A 17954-nucleotide genomic window follows, 5' to 3' on the forward strand; every position below is an offset into this window, starting at 1 on the left:
CGTTGAACTCCAAATAATTTGGGAATGGTTTTATAAGTCTTTTCAGATTCATCTGCAGCAACGATTGCTTCTCTTAACACCATTGTTTATGTCTTGCCCTCTGGCATTGTGTTAACACACACCTGCTGAGGATCAGTTCATCAAGGACTGATAATTAGCAGCGATTGGTTGCAGCTTACCTCCTTAAATCCTCTGGAAGCAGTACAGGCCTACATATTTATATGTTTTTCCCACCCAGAAGAATTAAAGAGGAGTACTAACTTTTGAACATGACAAAAGTTGATAATTGTAGAGAACATATTGAATTTAATATAATTACATAGGCAGGCAGTGACTATGCTAGCACTTAGCTAGTGGTTTCTGACATTAAACAAGTTTCTGCAAGTTGATTTTTTTTTTAACCATATCTAGACATTAAAAAAAATCCCCAATGGCTTTATAAGGCTGAACTGAAGTCATGGACACAACATAGACTGCTTCTCTGACTGTCTAGTTGTGACACTGAATGTATCATTTGTTTTCTGTTGCATATTTGAGTGTTAGTCTTGTTGCAGAGACCAAAATGCTGACGTGTATTACAGTGTTGGTTTTTTTTCTGGCTTCATCACGTTGTCTTGTTATATGCTTGTTATGTGGCACTGACCAAAATGTGGATCTGTCAGAGATTTGAATCAAATCTCTATGTTAATAATCATAAACAGACACTGCTTCTGTCTCAGATATCATTTTGTTCTGTGCCACAACAAATGTTCTGTGTATGTTGTACAACACTAATGTCTTGTTTTCAAATAATCACTCATTGATTACATGGACAACAAAAGAATCTGAACACCAGTAAGTATGATTGTATGCATCTCTGTCACACTGACTTTTTCTCTTGAGTTTTTTCTACTTCTACACGATGTTTGCACTTTAATCCTGCACCTTCCCTGTTTTTGTTCTTGTGGGTTTGGTTTTTCTCTTTTCCTTTTGATCTGTCCTTACCTCTCAGGTATTGTTATTTTTTGAGTTTCTGAATGTCTTTGCACATTTTTTCCATGGGATTTTTGTTATTTTTTACTAGTCAACTAACATGATAAATTCACAGAAAAGGTCTGTCCTTTTCTTGCAACCTCTATTTTGTTTTTGTTATATAACTGGTATGCTAAATGGACTCTAGTTTTGTTGTGATTTTTTTCACCACTTCCTTAAAATGTGGGTTGTTGTTGCCAGTTATTAATATATTATATGTTGTGGTCCTTAGTGGCAGAAGAAGACCCTACCTATACAGGAAACGGGCGATCCACAGAGGGCGGCCAACCTTCCCCGAGGAGCCAGAGGGCGCGATGGGTGCTGCAGACGAGCAGCCCCTCAACAGCTCCAGCACCTTTGCCAACCGCCGTGAGAGGAGGAGAAAAGTCAACATGTCCGTCTGGGAGCAGAGAGCCAACCAGCTACGCAAACGTCGTCAGATGCAGAGCAGAGAGGAGCTGTTTAGCAGCCCTACAGAGGACACCATTGAAACTCCCACCATCCCCCATCATGCCCCAGCCCTTTCCCCAGGGGCCAGCCCAGCTCACCTACCTGAGTCCCCCATGTCGGTGGGGATGCCCCTACCAGAGCCCCCAATGTCCATCTCCATCCCTATCCCAGAGCCTCCGGTGGCTGAGCCTTTAGTAAAACTCAGTGAAGAGAAATCAGGAGGAGCAAACCACCGCACCACAGGCGGAGCAGGTGGAGGCAGACACAGGATGGCTCGAAAGTTTAGGTCTAGTCAGGGCCCGGAAGAAGGGGCCCGGCACAGACGCCACCGCCACCGCGAGGCCCGCTCGGAGGCCATGAGTCTGGACTGTATACAGTCACCGCAGGAGGTGCTGCAAGTCAGACGGTCACTCAGCCAAGACAGGAAGATACTGGATGAGAGGGAAGAGAAGGACGAAGAGAGGGAGAGAGGAGAAGGAGGGTCAGGCAAAGACGACTGTGGAACGTGTATTGTCAACCCGTATGCAGATGTAGGAGAGGACAGTAGAAGGTAATGCTATTATGTGGCTATTTCTTGTTTAGATTGTCTGTGTAACTCTGTGACTTCTTCCTATAAACACACAGCCAGACATATATACTGGATAATCTACTGACTGCTAGTGAAAGCTCATCACTCAAGAAACACACTTGTATAGTGTTGGAGTGACCAAACAACTGTCATTGCTATTCATAGAGTCATTTCTAAGGAAATATCCACTGACATTAAATGAAATCAACAATAATAAAAACAATAAAATGGTGCTTATTTTCCCTCAAGGGCAAATGTCATAACAAATATCTGTACTGTTACTTTCCTATTACAGAGCTGCTGACATCCCCAATCCTCCTCAGTGTGAACAGCTGCTGGACTGCAGCTGGGCAGAGAAAGGCGAGGGTGATCACTCAGATCAGTATGAGCCACTGTGCCAGAACATCCCGGTGGAGGCTGCTTTGGAGGCCACAGAGTTCACCGTGAGTGCCATCGAGTCTGAGAACCGCTCAGCCTCCATCAAACGTGACAAATCCCACCTGGAAGGCTGCGTGGCCATCGAAATGTCTGCACAGCCTCTACTGGAGCTCACACCCATGACAGGTAGGACTTCTCGCACTGCTTTCACACAGTCTATCCTAAAGAGGGCTTTGGTGTCAGTTTCACTGTACCACAGTGTGTAGGTGTTTCTGACATCTGATGAGAGTAGCCACTAGTCTGTTCTGGTGACTCATGTTGTTCTTTTTTTGTCATAGCTGTCCATGTACAGATAAAACACCTTTTTTCTTCTCTGGCACCTCTGTCTAGTGAACAGTAAAGAGTTAGAGGCTTACCAGTCTGAGCAGGAAGAGGACGAGACTGAGGAAGAGGAACCACCGACTCCTCCCAAACCTGTCGCTCCAGACAGCATGTTCATCTTCAAGGCCTCAAACCCGTAATATGCCACAGAATCCATTAACTCAGACATGAATCACTAGAGTTAGCACTGTTTCATCCAGCTATAATAAACCTCTGCCTGTCCACTGCAGCATCAGGAGGATTTGTCACTATGTGGTCACTCTGCGCTATTTCGAGATGACCATCCTGCTGGTGATTGTGGCGAGCAGCATTGCACTGGCAGCTGAGGATCCTGTCTGCACTAATTCAGACAGAAACAAGGTGAGCTCAGCATGCACCTCTCCTGAACTGTGTGCCGTTTGTGGAACAGTATTTAAAAGCTCAGATGCACTCAGTTTAAAAATGCCATTGATGATGTTTCAGCTCAGTGTGACTCTTTCAGGTTTGATCTCTAGTTGACATAACACTGTCAGCAACAATGTGTCGTGACACATTTGGTTTCACGACACATTCAAGGTGAGAATCAGCCGCTCTGCCTGGGAAAAAGCTGTGCAGTTTGTTTTTCACAACTTTTCACTTTTCTCAGTATCATCCAACGTGTCAAGAGTAACCAAATAAGCACACATTAGTAAAACGAGCGCTGTATTTGGGAATAATATGATTGACAGACAGGATAAGAAACACAAACCAAGTCCATGGAGAGCCGCATCTAAAACTGCCTGCAAGTCACTTCCTATATTTGGAATAGCAAATGTCTACACAGACATTCTGTCCCGTTTGGAGTGAATTATCCTAATCCAGAGATGTATTTGTTCGCTGTGAAGGAGCACAGAAGAGCTTAAAGGGAGACTCACAATCAGGCAGCGTGGTTGACAGGGTGATGGTCTCTGTGTTCTGAGGAGGGAAGGAGGTGCTGCTGGTGGGCTGTCGGAATTAGAGCATTACAGAGGTCCATTACACTGATTTCATGAGAAAGTCAAGAAACTTTAAAAAAGGAACGATTTTCCATCACTACAATGCTCCAGCACACCAGTCTACAGTGAGACATTTTGGATTTGAACTCAACACGCCCTCTGTTCATCTCAAATGCCATCCTTAAACTAAGATGATAAGGGAGTAGTTGCCATTTTGACAGTGGTGGACTACAAGACAGGATTTCTATAAAGAACAGATGCATATGCAGCTTAGACAAAGTGTGATCATTTCACCGCACCACACATTGTGTGTGTCGAGGATCACACAGAGCAGTTAATTTCCTTATTTGTGTTCATAATCTTTTAAGTGTAGTTATAAGTGCTGTTTAACTGGAGCTGCTCATCCACACTGCTCACGGATGTACTGATGTAATGATGTCTGTTTTTTAAGCACTAACTGGAGGTAATTCATTTTTACTGGCTGAATGGGATAAATGTACATTTTATCTGCTCCTGTGGATCTGTACTTGCAGTCGTGTGTGTTCCAGTGGAGCTAACTGAGAGACTGTTTTATCTCATATTTTGAAACGATGCAGGTCCTCCGATATTTTGACTACGTCTTCACTGGAGTTTTCACCTTTGAAATGATCATCAAGGTGGGTGAATCTTCTTTTCTCCATTTATTTTTATTTGAAGACTTTAACTTTACTCCAGGTTTAATCTGTTCCCTGTGCACATTTAATCTGCTCTGTGTGTTTACCCTCCAGATGATAGACCAGGGTCTCATCCTGCACGATGGTTCTTATTTCCGAGACATGTGGAACCTGCTGGACTTCATTGTAGTGGTGGGAGCTCTGATTGCCTTTGCTCTAACGTGAGTCACTACACTGTGCTGCCTGTGGATGACTAATGACTGACTCACTGCAGCAAATATTTTTCTAAGTATACAGTATTGTTATAAACTGCCTCTCCTCAAAGACTACATACATGGAGGCATGCATGGCTCTGCACTGTGTCAGATGTAACTTTCAGCACAGCACGAGGAAAAGATGGATTTCTGGGTAATTTTTGGAGGGTTCACACATGGGTGTCACGATTTGTCTTTCCAAGTTATGAGTGTGACAGCTAACTGACTAAACTTTGTGTGTTGTATTATGTGAATTTCTCTGTTGTGGATATAACTGTGATCCTTTGAGCCTTCGCTCACAGTGTATCTCTTTTTATGCCTCAATTTTTTTCTCTGTTGTTCCTGTGGATTTTATCACTGTGGGGCTACCAGGAATGTGATGGGGTAAAAATTTCAGTCGCACTTAACGTAATCATCTCCCATTAACCTCTCACATATTTTTTTTTTATTTTATTTTTATGTGTATTAATTTTTCTTTCTCTTGGTTTTGGTTATCTATGGTTCACAGCACTTTCAGAATATGGCAGATATCAGGGATAAAATCACTGATAATTTGGCCACATTAAGTACCTATATAAGTGGTTTCTGCGTTATAATTAGATATAGTATGTATAGTATGTATTCGCTCAAATCAATGGAGCAAAACATTGTTATATTTTGTGTGGGATTATTAAGACAAAGGAAACGGATTAAAGCTTATGTTTTGTAATTTAATTTAGTTACAAGTGTCGAGTCATTGTCGTCGTGTCCTTCAAATTAGAAAACAAGTCACAGTTCTGAGATATAAAGAGAATTCACATAATTATATTAAGTGTTCAAATAGCGAATCATTCACCAGTTTTACCCCTGATGTCTGCTAGTCTCCAAACATGCACACAATCACGTGTCTGTCCTTGTGTTTTGTTGACATTTTGCATTTTTTCCCTTTTTTTTTTAAATGTGTTTTTTCCCATGTCTTTGTGCATCATGTGAGTGTACGGCTGTATTCCTCAGTGCCGTATTTCACTGTCGACAGAAATAACAAAGGGCGAGACATCAAGACTATCAAGTCCCTTCGAGTACTGAGAGTTCTGAGGCCTCTCAAAACCATCAAGCGGCTTCCTAAACTCAAGGTATGATGTGAACATCCGTCAAAAGCTTTGATGATTTGTCTGCAGACAGATTATATTTGCTTCACCTCCCACTTGTCTCATCTCCTCTGCAGGCGGTTTTCGACTGTGTGGTCACATCACTGAAGAACGTCTTCAACATCCTCATTGTGTACCAGCTCTTTATGTTCATCTTTGCTGTCATTGCTGTGCAGCTCTTTAAAGGGAAGTTCTTCTACTGTACTGACAGCTCCATGAAAACAGAGAAGGAATGCCAGTAAGTGAATATCTGAACCGCTTTCAGGGTCCACATCTGCCTGCTCATACAGCAGCGTTTTCTTTAAATATATACTGCCTGAGCGTCAGCCTGCAGATGTCACTCAAAACTGATGAATGCATGAAGCAGCTAGTGTAAGTTTATTTGTCTCCACATACTGGATTCTTCCTAAAGATTGTGCATTCAACAGCAGCTATAGATTTTGGGTATAAACAGGCAGCAGAGCATTAGAAAATCACGCTTTATATGACACTTTATATACCCTATATACACATACCTATATGCCTGTGATTGGCTGCAGACATTCAGACTCTCCTTTTCAATAGAACTGCTGGTTGTAATCAGTAAAATCAGTAACACACTGACCTCTGGGCTGCTCTATTCCCCACAGAGGCTACTACATTGACTACAGCAGAGACAAGAAGGAGGTGAAGAGGAGAGAATGGAGGAGACATGAGTTTCACTACGACAACGTCTGCTGGGCCCTGCTCACACTTTTCACCGTCTCGACTGGAGAAGGGTGGCCTCAGTAAGTCCACCTGCAAAGTCAAGCTTTTGATGGCATGTACTGACTTACCTGTAGTGTTTCAATAGATGTTTAAAGTCTTCATGCTTATCTAGGGTCCTCCAGCACTCTACTGATGTCACAGAGGAGAACATGGGGCCGAGCCGCGGTAATCGGATGGAGATGTCCGTTTTCTACGTGGTCTACTTTGTGGTCTTCCCGTTCTTCTTCGTCAACATCTTTGTGGCTCTTATCATCATCACCTTCCAGGAGCAGGGTGACAAGATGATTCAGGAGTGCAGCTTGGAGAAAAACGAGGTGTGGATACATGAAACACACATAAATATAATATAATAATAAAGGATCATTTTAAGCCCTGTGTTTGTTTTCTCCCCGTTAGAGGGCCTGCATCGACTTTACCATCAGTGCCAAGCCGATGACTCGCTACATGCCCCAGAACAGACAAACCTTCCAGTACAGGCTGTGGCACTTTGTAGCGTCACCTTCGTTTGAATACACGGTGCTCGTCATGATCGCCCTCAACACGGTAGTTCTCATGATGAAGGTGAATAAGTACTCTGATGTGTATATTCAAAGATTCTTTGTGGTTTATTTGTCATGTGCACAGTATTGACAGCCCTGACTGAATGGGCAAGACACTTAACCCTAAGTTGCTTTGAGTACCTTTAAGGAGGTAGACAAAAGCCTATATAAATATATACCTGTACTATTTAAATGTTAGACTGACTTTCTTTCACCTGTTCTCTGTGTACCCTCAGTATCACTCGGCTCCACCTGCTTACGATACAGTCCTGAAACACCTCAACACAGCTTTCACCGTCCTCTTCTCCATGGAGTGTATACTCAAGATCATGGCTTTTGGTTTGGTGGTGAGTGTTGCTTTAGCAGAAAGGGGAAAATCTGAAGTACATTCTTACATTTTAAGATGAATTAAAACTGTAATCTCCTCTTCCTGCAGAACTACTTTCGAGATACTTGGAATATTTTTGATTTTATTACTGTTCTTGGCAGCATCACAGAGATAATAGTGGATTTACAGGTAAGCCACTGCCAAGACGCCCTTCATTTTCACAATGTTGTGACCGTAAAAATAAAAAAGACAAGAACAGGCAGCTCTGAACACAGCATCCTCTCTTTCCAACTTATCTCACGTGCGATGATCCCTGCCCCACACAACCAACTTAAGGCATGTTGTGTTGAATTTCGCCATCTGTGTTTTACATCCTGTCTCTCCCTGCTGTCTGCCTCTCTCTCTCTCTCTCTCTCTCTCTCTCTCTCTCTCTCTGTCTCTCTCTCTCAGTCGGTGAACACCATCAACATGAGTTTCCTGAAACTTTTCCGAACAGCCAGGCTGATCAAGCTGCTGCGACAGGGTTACACCATTCGTATACTGCTGTGGACGTTCGTACAGTCTTTCAAGGTTGGATACTTTACAGTCCTTCTATTGTATTAGGTGTGACAAAACCATGTTTTAAATCAGCTGTCTTTCTTTCCTCTGACAGGCTCTTCCTTACGTCTGTCTTCTCATCGCCATGCTTTTCTTCATATATGCCATCATTGGAATGCAGGTATCCTCTCATTATACTAGCCTAGCCACTGCTGTGGGACGAGCCAACAGCTTTAAATCAAATCTGCAATAAACAAAAGTTAAATACATAACCTGTTGTCTGCAGGTGTTTGGAAACATCAAGCTGAATGATGAAAGCCACATCAATCAGCACAACAACTTCAAAACCTTTTTCAGTGCACTCATGCTTCTGTTCCGGTGAGCTTCATCAAACTATCTCCCAGCTCTAATGAAACAGCTGGGGGTTTTTTGTGTGTGACTTTTTTCATGTCAGCTGTGTGTTTGCTTTTGAACCACCAGGAGTGCTACGGGGGAGTCCTGGCAGGAGATCATGCTCTCCTGTCTGTCTGGTCAGGAATGTGAACCAGACCCCTCCATCTCACCCCTCACCATATCTCCAGATCACGAGGGCGGCTGTGGAACTGACTTTGCTTACTGCTACTTTGTGTCCTTCATCTTCTTCAGCTCTTTTCTGGTCAGAAAACACTCAGGATCTGTTATTTTAAGGTGTGTTTCCTTCTTTCATCATCATTTATGTTTATAGATGCTGAATCTGTTTGTCGCTGTGATTATGGACAACTTTGAGTACCTGACACGAGATTCCTCCATCCTGGGTCCACATCACCTCGACGAGTTTGTCCGTATCTGGGGGGAGTATGATCGGCTGGCATGGTGAGGCTTGATCAGCATTCCTGTTCCGTGTTAATCCAGCAGAGGGCAGCCAAAGAGCATGAAATAATGTTTCTTTGCAATGAGCTGGCAAGGCTGCAGTGAAATATAGATTTACTTTGTATCAGTTGATGTGATCTTTCAGAATATCCTCTCCATCTTTTGTGTGTTTTCTCCTCTCGCTTGTTTTTCCCATGAAGTGGTCGTATTCACTACACAGCCATGTATGAGATGTTGACACACATGTCCCCACCTCTGGGCCTGGGGAAAAAATGTCCTGCTAAGATCGCCTATAAGGTAGAGTGAAAATGTGACAACTCTGTTCCTAACAAATTTAAACAAGGGTGTAGATCATAAGATTTTCTTACCTTTTTTTATCATGGCATGTGTTGTTCCTCTCTCCATCTTTTTTTTTTTTTTAGAGGTTGGTGCTGATGAACATGCCTGTGGACGAGGACATGACCGTCCACTTCACCTCCACCCTGATGTCACTCATCCGCACAGCTTTGGATATCAAAATAGCTCGAGGTCAGATTATTTATTAGAAATTGACAAAATATTTGTTGCATGGTTTCAAATCTCAACATTTCACAAACCAACCTACAGCCGTACTTTAATTTCATCAATAGATCATACAGACTTCTATAAAGTGGCTGAATGTGGATGTTTGTCCCAGGTGGTGAGGACCGCGTCGCTCTGGATTCAGAGCTGCAGAAGGAAATCAGTATCATTTGGCCTTACCTGCCCCAGAAGACGTTGGACCTGCTGGTGCCTATCAACAAAGGTCAGCTCTAACTCTGAGTGACAGTGCTGAGTGTAATGGTGAGAGACGAGCAGTGATGATTAATGCAGTGTGTCTGCCTTCACAGATACCGACATGACGGTGGGGAAGATCTATGCTTCAATGATGATAATGGACTATTTCAAACAGAACAAAGCCAAGAAGCTCAGACAGCAGCTGGAAGCTCAGGTTAGCTGAAGATGATTTCCTTTTGGTTTGTGTCTTCATCAAAATTTGTCTTTATGAAACAATTCTGCTTGATTAGGTTAGGATGAGACAAGTCTTTGTTTAGGTGTCCTGAAATACTTGAAATTACAAACTGGCAGAAGCTGTCTCATTTTATTTTTTTTGTTTGTCCCACTACAGAAGAGTAACTTGATGTTCAAGCGTCTGGATGCCTCGGCTCTCCCTGAGGACATCCTGTCTAACCAGCCATTACCAATGATGGCCCACAGTGCTGGTTCTGCCCTGTGAGTCTGCCTATGTAGGCACATCTTTAACTTCTCTGCTGTGTTCTCATAACTGTTATTCTCTGTCCTGAAACAGGACCAGAGGAGGCTTCGTGGCTTTGAGTCCCATCTCTCCACAGGAACTATTTTTGCAGCCCATCAGCTCGGACATCGATGGTAGTCAGCCGGAGAACCCGGTAAGACGGACGACTGACCTACACTAATCACACAGCTGTGCTTTAGGGCAATGGTTCTCAGACCTCTCCCTTTTATCCGTCCTTCAGATTTGGCTTCTGTTGTTGATTGAGTGTGTTTCAATGTAATGTTACTGGAGCCTCCTTTTCCTGTTAAGTAATAGAATTCCTGTTAATGTAAAAGAATTTGAAAGAGCTGAATAAGAAGTTTAATCTTTTTCCTTTGACTGTGCTGTGGCTGTGTGTATAGTGGGCTCATTCAGTTTTAAGTAACTGCAAGTTAAAATACAAAGCATTGAAGATGACAAGATAAACATGTTTTGACTGACTTTCACAGTGCCTGTCAGAGCACCGCATCGATGCTCTCTGTGCTCCCGTCTTTTAGTCCTGAGGTTGGATTAGCGAAGGCAGATTGTTGATGTTTTGCTGTGTCTGGTTTTACTGGGTCTACACTGCTTGCCAGTTGAATGATATAAATAACTTTACTTCCATGTTAGTGTGCAGAGGAATGTTGCAGGCCCGTAGACAGACGTCGCTTGGCTCTGTTTGTGTAGACCTGAACATGCATGACTGAATGCACTTTAAAGCCGATATATGAAGTCCATCTTTCCCTGTGAACTGTTACGTTTGTCATGTATTCTCCTTCACTCTTTGCTCCTCTTCTACAATGTCTCTCTGTTTCTACTCCACCTTGAGATCAGTTTTTCTGTTGCTAGCTATAGTCCGTCTGTTTCTGGCTGGAATGGCTTCTGATTGGATGGCGATGGAGATGGCTAATGACAGATTACGAATGGCTTGTCTGCCCTCCTCTCACCTGAACTGGACCTCGTTATGCAGAGGCAGTCCTGGCAGGGAGGAGCCTGATCGGTGCTCTGTGTTTCCTTGCCCTCCTCTCTTGTTTCTGTACTCACCTAGGTGGGCGAGTGCAGTAGGGGGATTAAGGCCCCACTGGAGCTTCCACTAGGGAGGGGCCTGTGTGTGCGGGCCTCCTCCATGCCCCGTCTGGCGGTTGAGTCGCAGGTACACACATCTTCCATGATATGGCTTCTGGGCTGGATCTCGAAGACTTCAGCGGCTGCATGGGCTCTTAAGCCAAAGTGTTCCTCACGTGCACGAGATGCTGAGAATCTGTAGAGTTTAGTTACTTTGGGACCCTGACTTTGGCCTAGTGGATTGTTAGAACCCGGTGTGACCCTTGAATGTTGATCCCCATCTTCTTGCATCAAAGACACTAAAACAACCTCTTTTAGGATGCACTGCATATTTACACTGGCAAAAGCATGGACAACAATATTTAATGGTCTCAGTTAAACAATCTGATTGTAACTAATACTTCCTTTGTATGTACCTGCATGTTCGCTTGTTTTTCTATACAAGCAGCCAGAGGCTGCAAGTGGCTCCATGAAGCGTTCAGTCTCCACCATTGCAGATCAGCACGTAAATGGACTTTGGCAGGAGGAAGAGGAAAAAAGTCCTGAGCGAGTGTATCGACCTCGTCACAAAAGCTACAAGGCTGCCGGTCAGTTTTGGTTTTTTCAGTTTAATTTCAAACCCCAAAGGGCCACATACATCAATTCTTTTGTGTTCTCTTCTAGTTTCCCGGTCTGAGCACTGGCAACAGGGCGATAGGGAGCGTGGTCGGTCTAAGGAGCGCTGCCACCTTCTGTCTCCGGACACATCTCGTTGTAACTCAGAGGAAAGGAGCTTGCAGCCCTCGCGATCCTCCAGTGTAGAGACACCACACCCTCAAGATAAACAGGTAAGGGATGTCTGAGGGTTTCTGTAAACTTACTATCAAGATAATCTGGACCTTCAGATTAAACTGTGTTGTATATACTTTACTCTTGTCTCCAGGGCAACAGCTCTGACAGCCCGGTCCCCTCAACTTCAGAGTCCAGCACACCCAGTGGCCGACGGCCTCTCTCCCAGACCCCGACCAGGTCTCGCCCTCACATCTCCTACTCCCCGCTCATCTGCCGCACACAGGCCTCTGTGGGTGAAGACGAGGATGAACACGGAAGTCCAGAGACCGTGAGACGAGGCAAGTCTACATGGGAAACCCAAGAGGGCATCGCAGGGGAAGCGAAACGGAGTGATGCTGGGCGACACCAATCCCCACCTCGACGATACCCTTCAGAGCCTTTTCTGGCTTCACAGGAGGACGACCACAGTCCGGACCCTTCTGGTCCCATGGAGACGTTGACCTTCGAGGCGGCTGTGGCCTGCAGCCTGGGACGCTCAAACACCATCAGCTCGGCCCGTCCACGCTTGCGGACTGGCTGGCAGGTCCCCAATGGACACTTCAGGAAGCGCCTGGCGCAGACGACTTCGGTCGCAGCCTGTGACCCTCTCAGTGACACAGAGGAGGACGACAGGTGCTAGGGTCCAGAGGCTGTATGCAGAAGGAGAGAAGTGGTGAAGTTTGATGTGACTCTTTTTTTTGTATCAGTGCATCGAGGCTTTGAGCCCCCAGGATGTTTGATCAAATATGAACTCAAAAATGACAAAGAAGAATACTTCCTGAAACTGTAGTTGCCAATTCACACAGAACACTGACAATAAATAAGGTCTACTTCCTGACTTGTACTTGATGATAGAGTGTAATAAAAATGGCAAAATACAGAAAATAATGAATGGGTCCAATAATGTCATTTGTGTTAATAGGTATTTTCATTTCTGGAGATGTTTCTAAATGATTCAGTAAAAAGTATTAATCTGTGGGGTGTGTGAATATGTAACTACATTTTCTTATAAATTATTTGTTTTGTAAATACATTGTGATCATCATATCATCTCCATTTATTAGACCAGATCAATACAATATGCCATTACACCGAGGCGATCTGATACTTAAACCAGACACCATGGATGCTAGTAACACTCAATGATGCTGGATTTTTTTACAGTATGAATGAATGTGCGGGGGACAAACTGCCTGATTTCCCCCCAATCATTTTCCTTTTTTTGGTATTGATCATAATAAGTTGTGAGAGATATAGGCTAACTTAGAAGAGATGCTTATTTGTAATCCGCCCTGCATTATCGTTAAATCTCATAACAAACCTCAGACCTTTACATTTTCTTGATAATCCTTTGAAACAGGTTTTTTTCAGTATTTTTACTTTTATTTTTTACCAGTCTGATCCCTTTAAATGAGACTTTTCCCAACACTTATTTTTAATTTTTGAAGGTGTAATTGTAACATAAACCAACATAAAAAAAAAGGTTATTTCATCTTTTTTTGTTTTTTTTTACTTTTTTCCTGATTGTGAATATTCTATGAATCATTGCAGACAATGACTGTAGAAACACTGCAGGCACACCATGACGCATTTTGCTTTAAAAAAAAAAGGAATTAATGTTACTCTATTACTTACTAATAATGTACAGAAAATTATGCTGTTTGTAACATTTAGAGAGGAAAAAATAAATGCTATCAGCTGACAAGCTTTAAAGGTGAAGAAAGTGTTCATTTTAAGGTTTGTGTATTTGTTTTATTTGCCTGAAGAAAGGCCAATTCTGTGAAACTCACTTAACCAAAAACATGGAGATTTGTATCATAAGTTTGGAATGCAAATACTTTGTGGGTTTTTATGTGTACAATAGCTGTATATACAAATAAAGGTGTCCTCAAGTTGCTACTGTTACTGGATGTCTTTTTTTATCCTCGATTGAAACCTTGTCTTATTTGGACATTTAAATAAAGTTGTTATCATTACTAATAAAGTCAATTTAAAGTAGTTGTACAAAACATAAAACAACTCATATTCCACTTTTATTTATTTTATGTAAACAATATGGTTCCATTTGTTTTTATTATTGTCATCGAAAGGGGCGGGACTATTGGCTCTATTTGGCCTACGTGTGTAAAATCATCCAATCAGCGCGCAGAATTACATTCCAACGTCATATCCAACGGACCGATAACATGTCCTCCGATTGAAGAAAGAGCTAGCAAGAAAGCAAACAGTTTAATGTTACTCACGAAGTTAAAAACAGGGCATGTCTGTAGCGTCCGACAATCTGACAGCTTAGTATTACAGCCAAAGCTGCTGCTGAATTAGATATTTTGCAAAACTTGTGTGTGTTTACAAAGGAATGAGCGACACTCATCAAGGAAGTCGACCAGCTGGCTAGCGAATGAGTAGCTAGCTAGACTGCTAGCAGTCGTTAGCAAGGGAGTTCTTTGTTTTGTTTTTAAGGTGGCGGTCCGTGTAAACATGAAGCGGCACTAAGGCGGACTATTACCTTTACTATTTAACATCTGTGTAGGAGTTTTATAAATCATGTCAAGAGTGTGTTTGGTAGTAGGTAGTTGAACACTAAAATTACAGTTTCTTGGACATTAGGAAAGCAAAACTAACATTAGCCACCGAGGGTAACTTTAGCAACAAAGATCAGAATATTTTAACGTGGGTCAGTTAAGGACTGGAGACACGAAGATATGGGCAACTGTCTCAAGTCTCCGACATCTGACGATATATCCCTGCTCCATGAATCCCAGTCGGACAGGGCGAGTTTCGGTGACGGGACAGATCCAGACCTGGAACCACCTCCGCCGTACCAAGTAAGGGGCTGTTAGCACTCAACTTCTATGTTATTATTTCAAGATATAACGTCTCTGACACATGAAGGGCAGCTGCGGGTGATATTGACATCAGTTAAGAGTTTAAAGGTTAGTATACAATGTGTAGCACTGATATAATAATGACTGCACGGCGTCCTTTGGTATCAGTTAGATTGTGGCCTTTCCTTTGAGAGCAGTGTAATCAGTATTACACCTGAATAAACAGAGGACATTCAGGTTGTTCTTACTAACTGGTCTGTCAAGTATAGGTCGCCCAGACAGCTGCTTTATTTCTCAGTTTATCTGAGTGTCATCTAAGATCTCTGTATGGGCGGATAAGAGTTTGTTTGTTTTTTTGCCTGATGTGTCTCTTGTCTGCTACCAGGAGCAGGCTCACATGCCTATGTACCACCCCACACCCAGTCAGGCCCGTCTGGCCACCCAGCTGACAGAGGAGGAGCAGATCCGCATTGCTCAGCGCATCGGCCTGATCCAGCACCTCCCTAAGGGTGTTTATGATGGAGGGCAAGACGGCTCGGAGAAAAAGATTAGAGAGTGAGCATTTTACATGTGTTTACACCAAAGTTTATACAAGAGTATCAGATTCTATCAAATACCTTTTTTTATATAATAACCTATGGGTATCGGGCTTGTTATTGCTGCCATATTCTCATTATGTGGCCTCTGAGCAGCAAATCACCATTAATAAACACAGCTGGGATTTAATTGTTATACCTCTGCTGAAACACTAACTGATGAGTTCAATATTACAAATCAATAACATCTTTGCTAATGCACAAACTGGGAGCCTGCTTGCCATATTTGTTTCACCCTCTTTTTATTTTGCCGTGTCGTGGTAATTGAGAAGTTCACAGTTATTCTCCTGTCATAATTTAATTGGATGTTTAATAGAAAGCAGTAATGTTAATTAGAATTTACTGTAATTATCGGTGTGCATTTACTTTAAACTATCCCTTTTCTTTCAGATGCGTGATCTGTATGCTGGACTTTGTTTATAACGACCCCATCCGGTTCTTGCCATGTATGCACATCTACCACATGGACTGTATAGATGACTGGCTGATGAGATCCTTCACCTGTCCCTCCTGCATGGAGCCTGTGGATGCTGCCCTGCTTTCCACCTATGAGACCCCTCCAGCTCCTTAAACCGAACAACAGCCCTCTTGTTAGAGTGTGAGGAGCTGAGAAAAAGTTGGCTGTTGTCTTGCACTTTTGAAATTTTTCAAATTCACCCACCTACAGTTGGCCTTTCCTGCCCCAAAGTCTGATCCTTAAAACAAACAAAAAAAGCTGGTCTTACACAAAAGCTACACAGCTGTTTCCAGACAACCCTGCATGGATGTGTTTGTATGTGTTTGTTTCTTGCCAAGGCAGTTGCCAGTGTGGCCGTTAATGGCAAGCATGTGGGATTTGTGTGTGTGTGTGTGTGTGTCTGTGAGAGAGAGAGAGAGAGAGAGCTGTTTGGTGACTGTGCATTTCCACCTGAGCTGGTCTCGGTGGTTTTCACCTCAGCTGACCCCAGTTCACCTTCATTCCCATCTGATCATAATTCACCAAGTAGGGCAACATATTACTGACCAAAATACTGATATGAGTTGGAATGAAGTTGAGGTTTCCAGTGGCCACGGTAAGCAATGTATTGATCCATTAAACATGCTCTCACATTAAAATGGCCCTAGACTAGAAGATAAGTGCATATATGGCTGACGTTTACTGAGCTCTCCAGTTTAAAAAAAAAATATGCACACACACTTAAATCATTCTGAGTGTAAAGGTATACAGTTGTCTGCTTTGTCTTTTCTTCTTAAAGTGGACAAATATTTTCAGTTGAAGGTAAAAAAAAATGTGATGTGAATGTTTCACCAGATGATGTGTAACGTAGCTGTCAGCCGGTGTAAAGGGCTCATTTGTGCATGGGCAGGTGGATCAGTCAGTCAGAAATTAGAAACGCTTGCACACACACACTTCATCTGATCCAGAGATTTGCACTTTACTTATAGGACAGTATCTAAAACAATATATTAATATATGTACCTTATAATAACCTTGCACTATCAAAACTTCATTCCTTTATCTCCTGAGATGCAAACATTATATAGCTGATACAGATCTTTTCAAAGCTGTCAGTAGTCACTTGTCATCTTGAAGCAAGCTTGAAGATGCATTTCATCAAATCTGTGATTCGGTAGTGTGAAAATCTGCTTTGTTTTGCTTTTTTTGTTGTTGTTCTCTTTATTTTTATTGTGTGTGTGAATGAAGGGACAGAGGCTTGCTTAGGCTGAAATAATTTGGAAGTTTTGCTTTCATGGCTAGAGTTTGCTGAGATAAAGAGACCGCAAGGCCCATGATCGACAACAAATCCCTCTATGATGTTTACCATCTTTTGAGCCAGTCAAATCAAAGAACTCGCTTAATTTCGTGATCATGTAGTTTGTACCTGGGCTTGCCTGTGTCAGACCACTCACAGCCATTTAGCTCTTTACTCCATGCCTGTACAGAGGAGTCACATTTAGGCACTTATGTCAACTTATGGTTACATCACTCATTTTTTTGCTCTGTTTTTCTATCCAGTTTTGTTCCGAGGCTGAATAATTCAAACTAGACAATTTACATTAAATTATATTACATATTTTGTGTTTATACTCCAGTTTATGAAACTTCAATAGTCAGGGCAGCTTGCTCTTCTTTCTTCAGTCTTACCACGGAGTCATGGTATTTGTATACAATCTCTTATCTCTTGTCAAGAAAGCAAACAACGCTGAACTCCTCAGTAATAAAATGGCCAGTTTTGTGCTGACACTGTTGTAGTGTCTTTATCTTTACATCACAATTTCTTCCTTTTATCACATCATAATTAACGTTATCGTTCTTTTTAATTTGTGGCATCGTTTATTGTTTTGTTAGTGTCTTATTCATGTGTTTTACATTTTCACTGTAGTAATATTTTTGTGTTAACTCCACTGTGTATGTAGAACATTATAGACCATTTACACTGGTTTCAGCCTGACTGTGCAAACCTCTGTCCCAGTTTCAGATTGTGAGAGCCTTCTCTTGTGGTGTGACCATTAAAAGCAGAGATATCATTGTTTCCACTGAGCTTTTCCTTTGCTGTGTGTATTTTTTTTCAGTCTCTTCCAAAAAGTAATTTCCTGTAATCTTTGTTTTCT

General features: G+C 42.5%; 2 protein-coding genes across 2 annotated transcripts in view; both read left to right on the forward strand.

Moving 5' to 3' along the window:
• The window catches only part of LOC114449953 (voltage-dependent R-type calcium channel subunit alpha-1E-like), a 37801-nt gene extending 25220 nt beyond the window's left edge, over nucleotides 1–12581 (forward strand). The window contains exons 20-48 of the mRNA XM_028427838.1: nucleotides 1244–2004; nucleotides 2327–2593; nucleotides 2798–2924; nucleotides 3019–3148; nucleotides 4338–4397; nucleotides 4509–4615; nucleotides 5021–5032; nucleotides 5664–5760; nucleotides 5853–6013; nucleotides 6405–6542; nucleotides 6635–6836; nucleotides 6919–7083; nucleotides 7298–7408; nucleotides 7498–7578; nucleotides 7840–7959; nucleotides 8042–8107; nucleotides 8213–8304; nucleotides 8407–8581; nucleotides 8651–8778; nucleotides 8976–9072; nucleotides 9198–9303; nucleotides 9452–9559; nucleotides 9645–9745; nucleotides 9923–10026; nucleotides 10103–10202; nucleotides 11115–11219; nucleotides 11580–11718; nucleotides 11795–11958; nucleotides 12054–12581. Of these exons, the coding sequence (XP_028283639.1) occupies nucleotides 1244–2004; nucleotides 2327–2593; nucleotides 2798–2924; nucleotides 3019–3148; nucleotides 4338–4397; nucleotides 4509–4615; nucleotides 5021–5032; nucleotides 5664–5760; nucleotides 5853–6013; nucleotides 6405–6542; nucleotides 6635–6836; nucleotides 6919–7083; nucleotides 7298–7408; nucleotides 7498–7578; nucleotides 7840–7959; nucleotides 8042–8107; nucleotides 8213–8304; nucleotides 8407–8581; nucleotides 8651–8778; nucleotides 8976–9072; nucleotides 9198–9303; nucleotides 9452–9559; nucleotides 9645–9745; nucleotides 9923–10026; nucleotides 10103–10202; nucleotides 11115–11219; nucleotides 11580–11718; nucleotides 11795–11958; nucleotides 12054–12581 (4552 nt within the window). The remainder of the gene's footprint in view (nucleotides 1–1243; nucleotides 2005–2326; nucleotides 2594–2797; nucleotides 2925–3018; nucleotides 3149–4337; nucleotides 4398–4508; nucleotides 4616–5020; nucleotides 5033–5663; nucleotides 5761–5852; nucleotides 6014–6404; nucleotides 6543–6634; nucleotides 6837–6918; nucleotides 7084–7297; nucleotides 7409–7497; nucleotides 7579–7839; nucleotides 7960–8041; nucleotides 8108–8212; nucleotides 8305–8406; nucleotides 8582–8650; nucleotides 8779–8975; nucleotides 9073–9197; nucleotides 9304–9451; nucleotides 9560–9644; nucleotides 9746–9922; nucleotides 10027–10102; nucleotides 10203–11114; nucleotides 11220–11579; nucleotides 11719–11794; nucleotides 11959–12053) is intronic.
• Nucleotides 12582–14110: 1529 nt separating this feature from the next.
• LOC114450275 (RING finger protein 11-like) lies at nucleotides 14111–17933 on the forward strand. Its single transcript, XM_028428286.1, has 3 exons — nucleotides 14111–14766; nucleotides 15152–15321; nucleotides 15753–17933. The coding sequence occupies exons 1-3, from the start codon at nucleotides 14644–14646 to the stop codon at nucleotides 15931–15933; spliced, it is 474 nt and encodes a 157-aa protein (XP_028284087.1). The 5' UTR covers nucleotides 14111–14643; the 3' UTR covers nucleotides 15934–17933.
• Nucleotides 17934–17954: the final 21 nt, after the last annotated feature.

Source organism: Parambassis ranga, chromosome 17 (genome assembly GCF_900634625.1).
Source record: "Parambassis ranga chromosome 17, fParRan2.1, whole genome shotgun sequence".
Classification (NCBI taxonomy): domain Eukaryota; kingdom Metazoa; phylum Chordata; class Actinopteri; family Ambassidae; genus Parambassis; species Parambassis ranga.